This window comes from Engraulis encrasicolus, chromosome 17, assembly GCF_034702125.1.
Source record: "Engraulis encrasicolus isolate BLACKSEA-1 chromosome 17, IST_EnEncr_1.0, whole genome shotgun sequence".
Taxonomy (NCBI): Eukaryota; Metazoa; Chordata; class Actinopteri; order Clupeiformes; family Engraulidae; genus Engraulis; species Engraulis encrasicolus.
Window position 1 is genome coordinate 52,395,058 of NC_085873.1, and position 12,596 is coordinate 52,407,653.

The 12,596-nt window shown below is 42.7% G+C and overlaps 1 protein-coding gene across 1 annotated transcript; it reads left to right on the forward strand.

Moving 5' to 3' along the window:
- Positions 1-1,431: 1,431 nt before the first annotated feature.
- si:ch211-221j21.3 (uncharacterized protein C10orf143) lies at positions 1,432-10,363 on the forward strand. Its single transcript, XM_063220855.1, has 4 exons — positions 1,432-1,847; positions 2,253-2,399; positions 2,769-2,828; positions 9,186-10,363. Exons 1-4 carry the CDS (start codon positions 1,773-1,775, stop codon positions 9,213-9,215), a joined length of 312 nt encoding a protein of 103 aa, XP_063076925.1. The 5' UTR covers positions 1,432-1,772; the 3' UTR covers positions 9,216-10,363.
- Positions 10,364-12,596: the final 2,233 nt, after the last annotated feature.

Genomic DNA, 12,596 nt, shown 5'->3' on the forward strand with positions numbered 1-12,596 from the left:
ATTAAATAATAATAATCATAACATGTTTTCGGTCAATCTCAATGTAGGAGGCCCAAATTTTAAGGGCAAAGTGGTCGACGCCCCAAGCACTCTTATTCTGCTCATGCCTAGCGGCGGCCCTGCACACATGGGTGCCACGAGCAGGGCCGGATTAAGATGGCCTGGGGCCCCTAGGCTACAGTTTGCTGTGGGGCCCCCAGAAAGCACATTTCACGACAAATGTACAGTATATATAGACAGTGCCATAATGACGTGCTAGGAATTAAGGATAACAATTTTAATGTGCCATTTTGTCATAATTCTGCAATTTCTCACTTTTGACCAATCAGGGGGGCCCTGGCAGGTGGGGGCCCCTAGGCTGCAGCCATGTCTAGCCTGTGCATTAATCCGGCCCTGGCCACGAGGGTGGGAGGGGTGTTACAAGGCCCGACAGCACTGGCAGGGCCCCTGAAGGATGCTGTCTGATAACATAATTTGTCATTTTGGGGGCCCAAAAATTTGAATCTTTCATGAGGCCCAAACATTTAGCGCGCACACACACACACACACACACACACACACACACACACACACACACACACACACACACACACACACACACACACACACACACACACACACACACACACACACACACACAAACACACTTTTTAACAAAAAATATAGGCCTGAAACCTTTTGGTCAGTAATGCAACGAGAAAACTTTGGCGGGACAATTTCTATAGCCTTTTTCAGCAGTCCACTGTGTATTTGTAATTCGATCATTTTCTGGCAGCATTCCTTTGGATATTTCAAAGTGGCTACATACATATGTTCATATTTTTGTAGCAATTAGCCAAGCTTTGTACTCACGTCTGTAAGGAGATAGGACATAATGTCACTGAAAATGGGTAATCTTTATGCCCTTACAGTAGGCTATTGTGAAAATCTGCCATCTGGAAGGAAAAAAACAGGCCATATAGGCCTATTGAATTTAGGAGCATATTGAATTTTGGCCTCAAATTAGACTTAGACTTGGACTTGGACTTGAACTTTATTTAGGCCTATCCCTGAGGGGAAATTCATGTTACTCAGTAGATTACAAAAAGAGAGAAAAAGATTGGAAATATATATAATACATAAAAAATATAGACGGGTGGTCATATGCAGAAAAGACTATGTTTTTCTCCTTGTCCTTGACAGATCAGCAGCTGTAGGCCTATGGCTTGTTTTGGGACAAATTATTTCTGTCTGTTGGTTCTGCATGTAGAACTAGTGCCCTCAGCCTCCAACTGAGCAGAGTCTTCTGGTGGATAATGGAGTTGTATTATTGTCATGGATTTGGGTGACGCTTGAACATGCTGAAAGTTGCCGCCAGCAGTAGTTCTAGCCTAGCAATTCATCAACATTCTACAGCCTGACTCGGACTTCTAAAGGAAATCGCATCCTGTCCTCTGCTGTCCCATTGGCTGGAAAAACAGGCGGTCGAACACGATAAGAATAGTATGACCCACACCAGGAAGGGCATTGTCACATTATGATAATAACAGCTTACTGTAGATCTAACTGCTAGCTCTAGTTTTATAGTCCAACAGTCACTGTTATTTTGTAGCTGCATAGTTCTCACTTCGTGGCCAATGCGCTCAGTTGACTTGCCGTGTAGAATCCAAAGTTGAGGACGTCTGCGCGCGTGAACGGTTTACATCGAAGCAAACGTGCTAGCTCGCTACGATTGCAGGGGAACTCGCGGTCATAAGGGACATCCAGGCGTCTTTTGTTTTAGTTTAGTAAACATGTCGGTGGGATTTGCACCTCTTCATAACAAACGACGTCTCGAAGAGGAGCATGGAAACTGGGAATGCCAACCGGTAACTTAATAGCGATACCATATTGTGACATACGTAGCTTCTGTATGTCGTGTGATGTCTGCCGCTTTAATTGCAATACTTGTCAAAACGTGCCAACAGCGGTGTTGAATATTGTAAATAAATGGGTTAGTAAATGGTTTAAAATTCACTACATGGTGTTGTGTTGACAAATTGCCAATAAAAGTGTGCTAGCCTGCTAGCTAACTAACTTGACGCTAGCATGCTTTATCATTCTAGGATGAATGGACAAATTATGTAACCTTCGCTTTTGATTTAGCCAGCTTCTCCACCATGTGTTTTGCCAGGAGGCTAGGCCTATGCAGTGCATGGCGGTATGATATGCGACTTTATTGTTTCTAGTTGTGAGTCACCTTGTATCTTGTTGTGTTTATGACCTGTGCGCAGAAAAGACTTTGCGGCGGATTGGTTGGTTGTGGCCACATTGAATATGGCGCGGTCGCCGACTGCCAGTGTCCCATGGATACATGGGAGATCCAGCCGCAAGTAGTACCGCCGAATGGGAACAGGGGCACCAAAGTCGCTCCTGACATGGTAAATATGTGACAATGAAGTGAACTGACGTCTTTTTTTGTACTTCCTTCGTGGACGTGTAACAGGACCCTATCAGATGTACTATTTTGATAACATCACTCCCAACCTTATGTAGACCTCCTTGCTCCCAACTTAAATTAGAAAAGCTCCCAGCCTTTCACCATTCTCTTGGTGGCAGTGCTTTCTAAAGGAGCGGACTGTAATATCAGTATTTGGATCCATTACCCCCTCCATTGATCTGCTGATTGAATGCAGTTTACCAGCTTTATGTGACTAATAGGCCAGTCCAGAGTTTCAAAATATAATGGTCCTTTTAAAACTTGTTAAACCTGACCACCACCTCTGTTTCCCCCATGTTCTCTGCAGCAGAGTGCCCAGGGTAACAGACCAGCTGCCCAGTGCTGTCCTAGATGTATGGCGGGAGAGTCGGTGAGTGAACTTGTGACACGGGGGGCCTCTCACTGTTGGTCAAGCAATTATGGCTAATAATAACTTTTGGGTAACACTTTACTTGATGCAGGTGTCATAAGCATGTCATTACAGTGTCACAATAGTGTCGTGACACAGCCATAGATAAGTCATAATATGTCTGTCCTTGTCATAAGTCTTATGACATGGACATAATGTTTATGACACATGCATAACACTATTATGACACTGTAATGACATGCTTATGACACCGGCGTCAAGTAAAGTGTTACCAACTTTTGTACATGTGGGGTGCTGATTTTTACTAGTAGGCTAGTACACTAGTAGGCCACTAGGATAGGAATAAAAAATGGAATAAAAACATATGCGATGGGAATGATGCGAGGGTCTAATAACAATAATAATACATTTAAACACATCCAAAGAGCCAAGTACCGGCATACCAGAAGTTATTGCTGTATTATAAGGGGTCTGCTGATGTGTCATAACTTTTGAAATTATATTTTGAGTATGTTAAGATGGTTGTTTCAAATAATATGTAAACAAATATATGTCTGTATGTCTGTCTGTTTGTTTGTCAGCAGCATAACTCAAAAACTAATCAACGGATTTGGACAAAACTTGTGTGGAGTTGTTGATAATTACCCAAGGAACATGTGATTAAGTTTTGGTGGTGATCCGGATCACAAACCGGAACCAGGACTTTTTAAAAGATTCTGACGGCAGGATAACTCAAAAACTGATTATCTGATTTGGACGAAACTGTGTGGAGTTGTTATTAATGACCCAAGGAACAAGTGATTCAATTCTGGTGGTGATCCGGATCACGAACCAGAACCAGGACTTTTTAAAAGATTCACCATTGCTGGCCTATAGATCTAGACTCCCCTAGTGACCAGAAATTGAATTGAGGGGACTCCACAAAAAAAAGGCAGAAAGACTTAGGGTGTAACAGTCAAATTATCTTTCAAACAGCTTCCTTGGCGGAGGTCTGCACTCTCTGAGTGCTTCTAGTCTTCTATGCATCCAATGTATGTATGAGATCTCCTTTCCCCTTTTCACTTGATGGTAAGGGTTTGGCCAGTATGGGCTTTTCTACAGCTGATGTTAAGTGGTCAGAGGTAGAGGCACTTCAAGAAGGTAGGTTGGTCTGACTCTGCACACTGTGCAATAAGCTCCAAAAAAATAAAAGTTTATTACATCAAAACAGCAATGTTTCAATCACCCTGGATCTTCATCAGGCATATTCCACCCCAACAGTAGCACACAGCTGCTAGTGAATGATCCTCACTGGCAAAGGCTAAGTGTCAAGTCAAGACAAGTGTACTTTATTGTCAAATATCTATGTAACAGGGTTAACATAGAAGTTTGAAATTACGTTTGACCTGTCTCCAATGTGTAGTTCAAACCAAACATATACAGTAAAGAAGAAATTGACATTAAACCCGACAGTTGTGAAGAAAAAAATCCACCACCAAATTGTCATTTCCACCAACTCCACAAAATTTCATCAAAATCTGTTCATAACTTTGAGTTATCCTACTGACAGACAAACAAACAGACAGACAAACCAACGCAACCGAAAACGTAACCTCCTTGGCAGAGGTTAAAAAAAAACATAACCTTCTTGGCAGCAGTGAAAAACATAATCTCCTTGGAGGAGGTAAAAATAACTCTACCTCTAAATCTGTGTGACTAAAGAAGGATATGAGCTGATGAGCTTAAAGCTGCCAAATATCTCTCAGTAGTATCAGATGACGGATAAACACCCACTGGCCACTTTATTAGGCACACCTTTCCAACTGTTCACTGACGCAAATTTCTGATCAGCCAATCACATTGCGGCAACTTAGTGCATTTAGGCATGTAGACATGGTCGAGATGATCTGATGCAGTTCAAACCGAGCATCAGAATGGGGAAGAAATGTTGCAAAGTAATTTAAATAAATGGCATGGTGTTTGTTGGTGCCAGAAGGGTTTGGTTTGAGTATTTCAGGATCTACTGGGATAATCACACACAACCATCTCTAGGGATTACAGAGAAACCATACGGTTCTGTAGGCAATAATGCCTTGTTGATGCCAGAGGTCAGAGGAGAATGGCCAGACTGGTTCGAGCGGATAGACAAAGGCAACATTAAGTCAAATAACCGCTCATTACAACCGAGGTATGCATAAGAGAATCTCTGAATGCACAGCACATCAAACCTTGAGGCAAATGGGCTACAGCAGCAGAAGACCGCGTCGGGTGCCACTCCTGTGAACTAAGGACAGCAAAATGAAGCAACAGTTTGTAAGGGGTCGCCATAATTGGACACTAGAAGGTCAGAAAAATGTTGCCGGATCTGATTCTTGATTTCAACAAGAAAATATGGAAACAACATGAAAAGATGGATCCACGCTGGCTTGCATCAATTGTTCAGGCTGGTGGTATAATGGTGTAGGGACATTTTCTTGCCACAATTTGGGCCCTTTAGTACCAATTGATCTTAGTTGGAATGCTACAGCCTACCCGAGTACTGTTGCAGGCAGTTAAGGCAGTTCTGAAGGCAAACGGGGGTCCAACCCAGCACTACAAAGAGAGGTGCAGCTAAATAAAGTGGCCGGTGAGTGCATTGGTCCACCCAGTGGTGTAGTCTACTTTTTTATGGTGGGTATACTGTATATTTGAGATTTTTTTGAAGTGGGTATACTGTATATATTTGTGCCATTCAAAACAATGGATCAATCAATTTTAAGTGGGTATACTGAAATCACTGAAATTTAGAAGTGGGTATACTCCGTATACCCGCGTTCTACGTAGACTACACCACTGGGTCCACCTCTCCTTGCCAGGGCTGTGGATTGGCTTTTCCAATGCCCATAGTTCGGGACCCCATTTCTCAAAAGTATCGTTGCTAACCAGTTAGTACCTTACTTGGTTCCCTATGGGACATTACATTGCAACCAAGTAATTTGCTAACTTGGTTAGCAGCGACGTTGTCAAGAAACAAGTACTATTCTGTCATGTGTGAGCAACACAAATGAGTCATTCGGAGGTGTGTGTGTGTGTGTGTGTGTGTGTGTGTGTGTGTGTGTGTGTGTGTGTGTGTGTGTGTGTGTGTGTGTGTGTGTGTGTGTGTGTGTGTGTGCGCGTGTGCGTGTGTCTGGTGAGGTAGCATAGTCCAATATGGTAAAAGATAAGATAATACTTTCAATACATGGTGATTGTAAATTATCATGAGAGAGGACATGTTTGAACACATTTTATAAATAACATCTCAAAGTATTTGTTACATTCATCGTTAAAACAAGGCACATTTTTTAGATAACCTGAAGAGGGGGAATAAAATATCTAATAAAATATATATTTTTTTTTTACGTTGTGTTCTTATTCTCCTCTAATGAACATTTTAAAATGTTATACTTAATTTATGAACGCAGGCTTCCTAATACTTCCTTAACTCTTAAAGGATAACTTGTGCCAATTCCGACACAAAGGTGTATTCATATTCATATTAAGTGTTGATCAAAACCGCTTTCAAAATAAGTCTTGTGCATGATTTCCACACTTTTGATCAACAGTTAATATGATTATGAATACACCTTTATTGCCCCAAAGGGAATTTGTCTTGCGTTTTGGGAGTACAATAAACATTTGGACAGACAATTACAGTAGCACACAAAGACAAGACTAGACAAATAAAAGACAAACAAAACATACAAAAATATATACATAAAATATATACAAATATTTTAAAAATATTTAAAATAAAAATAAAAAATTAAATCCTGTATACAATTACTGTAGTACAGTAATTCTGTCTGAACGTAACTTATTTAAAAGTTGTATGCTTCTAGGCACAAAAGATGTTAACCCTCTATTTGACTTAAAGAAGGGTGACCTGTATCTAAGGCCAGAGGTTCTCTCTAGGTCTTCCTCAGACGAGCCTTCCATCGTTGCTTCCAGTCATCCCGATTCTCCATACATCTTTTCAGTTCGCTGGTACTCTGGGCTCCGGCGTCCTTCTTGAGTATGGGTATTGAGGGTAGGGGAGAGTATTCCAAGAAAAAGGGGGTGAGATGGATCGTCCCATATTTTTAAGGCTAAGGTAGTGGTATTTATTGTATGTGCTTTGCAGCTGTGTGTCTTGTCCATTGTTTGTATTTGTTTTGTTTTTGATGGTGGGGGATATGCTACAAAAAATTCCCATCAACTTTGTTGAAATAGCAAATAAACTCTTGAACTTGGTGTACGCATCAGAAATTTGCCTGATCGATTTAACATCTGTACCAGTTGTTTTAGAGCCTAAATGTGTAATTTTGTCCAGCATGTGTCCGTGTTAAACAGAAAGACCACCTCCCCAACACTGAATGGCAAAGGTTACCATACTCAGTATAAAAGTCAGATAAAAGACTAATATATCTATAGTCAGTCCCTCCAGGAAATCGCGATGTTGCGATCGCGTCGTTTTTCGCAACTTCAACGAATTCCCGCGAATTCTGCGCGAGAGCGCAACTTTAACCAATCACCGCGATTTCCCGCAACTTTGAACACTTTCAACCAATCCATGTTGCGCTGACTTCACTGACGTCGACAAACTTCATTCCAAAAAGGATAATACAATAAAAAAAAATACAATAAAAAAGTAACCTAGCAATCAGTCCCAGCACTTTACTATGCATGTACAAAGTTGTCGGTGAGGGGGGAAAAACTAATAAATATGAATGTAGGAAACGCCATGTTCTCATTGCGTCTGCTCGCATGGTCACAGGAGGGGAAATGTAAGACTAGTCTGGCATAATAGGCCTACATTTTTAAAATGTGCTAGGCCTACATAAATACATAATTAACACTTCATGACAGTCATCTACATTACGCCAAGTATAGGGCTCCTAAAAGATGTGTTTTTTTTTTCTAAAGCGGTCCACCTGCTGGACCACTTTGGTGTTTGACTTGTGCGCATACAGAAGGCAACATTTTCCCTCCGTCCGAATTGAGATGCTCAAATGCCTTGTCCACAACAAAGGAGTCATTTCCATCCTTCATTGTGAAAGATGCGTGCGTGCCTGGCCGAGTAGCTATAGTAGCCTATCTTTCGCGCAAATTGGGGCATGGCTGGATACGAGCGCTTGGTGACCGTGTTGTCAAATCACTTTCGTTTAACCTGGCGTGGTCAAACGGGCAAGGAACACTGAAAATGAATAAAACCAGATCAGACACGTTGGAAAGCTTTGGGAGTAAGTTGGAAAACTACTTTCTGTCTCTCCCTCTCCTTCTCTCGTCCTTGCGCAATTGACGGTATTGATTGACAGCTGAGACCTCCGTTCTGCAGGCGACGTGGTGTTTTATAGATAACAATCTCGTCGTCTTTTATATTCACAACAGCACCAAAATTAATATAATTTCTGAGCATTAGCCTATTCAGCAAGCACCCTTCACAACAGGAAATCTGTGAACTCCATCCTCGTTACATTGAATGATGATCATCATCCGTTAATGTAAAGCAGGCTGAAGGCGCGGGAGAACAAAAAAAAACCTAGGCTTATGCCTTCTTTCGAAAGCGACCCCTCCCTCTGCTTTTATTTGTGTTGCTTTTGACAAGCTTGAAGATTAAACGCCGACACAGGCAGGCTATGTGTAGCAGACGACTCACATTAACCAGTATTTCAGTCACAAGAGGTCCTGTCACGCACCCTCTTCAACTGGGTGGACATGCCTGCCTACTTATAGTTAATTACCATTGTTTAAATCAGGAATGGATATCGACATGATACGAAGTTTGTAGCCTATGCTTACAATTTGAAACGGTGATGACATTTAAAACAGAGTCAAACGGCCATGAACATTGTAATGAAGGGTGTCGTAATGGCAGCATGAAAGAGATGGAACTTTTCACGACGACATTCTGGCTAAAAACTCGCCCTGGCCGCTTCCCTGCTTTGCTTAAGGACCAAAATTATAATATAAAAATAGAAATAATATAAAAACACCAGAGGACTGGAATGTGGCAGTGTCCTTTACTTTCAAGCATGGGGAAACACGTTAAAAATCGCAACAAAAATCGCACCTTTCACTTCATGCCGCAACAAAATCGCAACAACACAGTAAGAAGCTCCGCAACTTTTATCGCGATTTTCTGGAAATCCTCGTGCACCATCTGGCAATTCCGACCGCGATTTTTTGAGAAAATGCCCGCGATTTCCTGGTGGGACTGTATAGTGACCCAAACAACGTCTGGTGTCTCATCAATGCTTCTCTTCTGCTTCCTCTCTCTCTCTCTCTCTCTCTCTCTCTCTCTCTCTCTCTCTCTCTCTCTCTCTCTCTCTCTCTCTCTCTCTCTCTCTCTCTCTCTCTCTCTCTCTCTCTCTCTCTCAGGGACACATAAACCACATCATGGGATGTTGACGGTGATGAAGATCTTCAGCGCAGGTGATGACCATTAGTAAGCGGATGGTCCACATGTCCTGTTTTGATGATGGTAACCCTCTACTCCTCCTGTGCCACCCCTTTTATATGCAGGCGATGCATATCACACGAGTGCCTTGCACATCTCTGCTCCATGTTTTAGTACTGTATAGGGCCATTTTCCAGATGGTGGTTTAGTTGTCAAGTCTGCTATTTTGATCCTGAGAGAGTTGTAAAGCTCCTAATAGATGAGACTTGCCGGGTTATCCTTCAGTCATGACAAAGGCACAGGCCTCGTCTATTAGAAGAGTTACCACTTTCTCAGAGTCGGCATATGGAGGCGAGAGACTGACCCAGCTTTCTGGAATACCCCCTGCTCTGCTCCAATGTTGTTTACAATATCCAAGTGTTTGTAATTTCTAAAGGGCTAGATTTCTGGACAAAAATGGTTCCTCATTCAAGATGAATGAAATGAATGTTCTGCTACAATGTAGTTAATTACATAACCCGTCACCATGACAAAGCCATAACAGTTTTAAATGTGTATTACGCATACATGCACTAAGGGAAATCATGACCTCAGAAGCTGCAATGAAATATGTAAACATTGCGGATTCACGCAGTAAGGGAAATATACACTGTGATCCGTCAAATCAACAGAAGTCAGTTGGTGTGTAAATAATTTCTTCATGAGAAGCGCCTTTTATTGTTTAATTTCTAAAGAAAAAATTTAATTTTGAGAAGGTTTGTACACATGCAGCCAATTTGATTATGGACGTCTACTGACTGAAATGTTGTACTGTATACTTTGGTGGCGCTTTTAATGTGCAGCCAAATACTGACCATTCTAAAATCTTGTTCCAGATATATGGCATTTTTGCATCTTCCTTTCATAATTAGGAAATTTAATTGGAAGTGTATCTTATAGATACTAATAATTTTGGATGTAATAGGACCCTTTATAATGTCCAAATTGTTTGTTAAAAAAAGTCTGAACTGAATAATTGTCCACAGATTTTGAGAAAATCTGAAATTTAATTTGTTTACTTTTCACTGTACCTTACACATTTCCTCAAAAGTTCCATTGGTATTTGTTCCTTTTTAATCTTTCCATAAATTTTGAACTTTAAAAAAATCAGTAGTGTTGTGTTGTTAATGTGGTGTTATATTAGTTATTTGGGTGTGTGTGAGCTGAGTGGATATTGCCTTACCAAATCTGAGCTTCTCTTCTGGCCATCTGCCGACTGTGCACTAGATGGCGCTGTGCACCACCTTTTTTTGTCATCCACGGCTCTCCGGTCCTCATGCAGGGTTGTTTAGTGTGACTTCTGCACCAGTGCACTTCTTACTCGAGAACCAAAGATACACTTTGTTTGGTGCATACATTTTCTTCAAAACCAATAAAATATTACCAGATTATAATGATATGACGATAGTTTTACAATATCAAAAGATGTTAATGGGTTTTATTTTTTCTCACAGCAAGTCTTGTTTAGAGTCAGTGTTGCTCTAATAATTACTTTGTGGGCATATGTCTGCCATAGTTCAAAATAAATAAATTTGTATGTCAAAGGGGAATAGATACATTTTACAATATGTAGCTTACGCTATTTTGTCCCCCTTTATTGGTCCTTGAACCGTGTTGGGGTTTCTTGCTGAGGTTTCTGATATATTAAATGCCAGTGTCTTGGTATTCATAAGTCTCCCTGTGCCTGTAAGTTCTAAAGGAATTACTTCTGCTCAGAAGAAGCCACCAGGAAAGGCTGAAGTTTGTCGTAAGTCATCCAGGATGGATTCAAGTGTATTACCAGCCGTACAATCTCCGCTACACCCTCCCCACCAGCACCAGCACCACCACCAGCCAATGCAGCCTAGTGTACAAGGAGAAATGAGTGTTCTCTCTCTCTCTCTCTCTCTCTCTCTCTCTCTCTCTCTCTCTCTCTCTCCGACAAAGCTTGACCTCAGGGACGTGGCTCGGAGGGGCGTAGATTTTCAATAATGTAAGACAATAAAGCTTAGGCTGGTAACCTCCCGCAATATGCTACAAGTGTAAGGAGCTTAGCGCCTAATAAAGCGAGGGGAAGCAGCCCAGGCAGCCCAGGCAGCTCATCTTCAGGCCTCATATGTGGAGATCAACGCCGGCCCCCCTGAACACTTCATAAAGGCAGTAATGAGCTGGCCTGGCGTTATGGATGAGGGGATCTACAGCTTTGCTCTCTCCTCTCCTCTCCTCCTCTCTTCTCCTCTCTTCTCCTCTGCTCTCCTCTCCTCCTCTCTTCTCCTGTCTCTTCTCCTCTCCTCTTTTCCTCTCCTCTCCTCTCCTGTCTCTTCTCCTCTCCTCCGCTCCTCTCCTCGGGCTGGCCAAATCCCGACACCTGCCATACGACAACGCAGACAAGATATGAAAGAGGGATCTCCACTGGGCCTGTATGACAGGTGCATTTATGTTTATTTTGAGGTTAAACCCTCGCCAGGCTCCTTGCTTCTCTCTCTCTTGCTCTCTCTCTCTCGCTCTCTCTCTCTCTCTCTCTCTCTCTCTCTCTCTCTCTCTCTCTCTCTCTCTCTCTCTCTCTCTCTCTCTCTCTCTCTCTCTCTCTCCGCCGCCACCACCACCACCTCTGTTGCTGGCCTGGCCTGCTGCTAGTGTAGCCTCAAACTTGACATTTTCATAAGTGGCGCAAGTTGCTGGTCGTGTCCTCGGGGGGGCCGGGGGGCTATTAGAGTTTTATTGTAGAGAGCAGCAGGTCACGCTGCACACGTAAGGGCTGGGGGGGTGGGTGGATAGGATCGGGGGAGAAAGCCCACCTGCGTTTTTGTTGTTATTAACCTCGGTGATGATGAAACACAGATGTGTGCTGTGTTGTGGTGTCTGGACATTTAAACAACCGACTGAATGAATTCATATTGCAGAGATGCATTGCAGACCTTGTACTGACACATGTACTATTTAATCAACGCTTGCCTTGAAGAGAAAAAAAATAGCCGATAGTAGATTCTGTGGGCCAGTGCTGGCAGTGAGTCTGAGGGCGCTGTGACGAGGCAGGCTGTGGCCAGTTACCTCTCCGTGCCGTGCCGTGCCGCGCTCAGGGTTGGACTGGGGGGACAACAGGGCCCGGGCACTTTCGGCTTAAAGAGAGCCCTCATAATTAGCGTCACAGACTCACCGGTGGGCCCTGCGGCGCACCCTCTTGGGCCCCTATTTTCAGAAATGTTTAAAAAAATGTTTTTATTTTTTTACATGTCTGAAAATATGGGCCCACAAGGGTGCAGGGCCCACAGGGAAATGCCCGCTATGCCAGATGGCCAGTCCGGCCCTGTGCTGTGCTGTGCTGTGCTGTGCTCTGCTGTGCTCTGCTCTGCTGTGCTCTGCTGTGCTCTGCT

Excerpts from the sequence above, each read along its gene's own strand:
- si:ch211-221j21.3 (XM_063220855.1), top strand. The coding sequence starts at position 1,773 with ATGTCGGTGGGATTTGCACCTCTTCATAACAAACGACGTCTCGAAGAG. Across the intron at positions 1,848-2,252 it reads GAAACTGGGAATGCCAACCG|AAAAGACTTTGCGGCGGATT; the intron begins GTAACTTAATAG and ends ACCTGTGCGCAG. Across the intron at positions 2,400-2,768 it reads CCAAAGTCGCTCCTGACATG|AGTGCCCAGGGTAACAGACC; the intron begins GTAAATATGTGA and ends TCTCTGCAGCAG.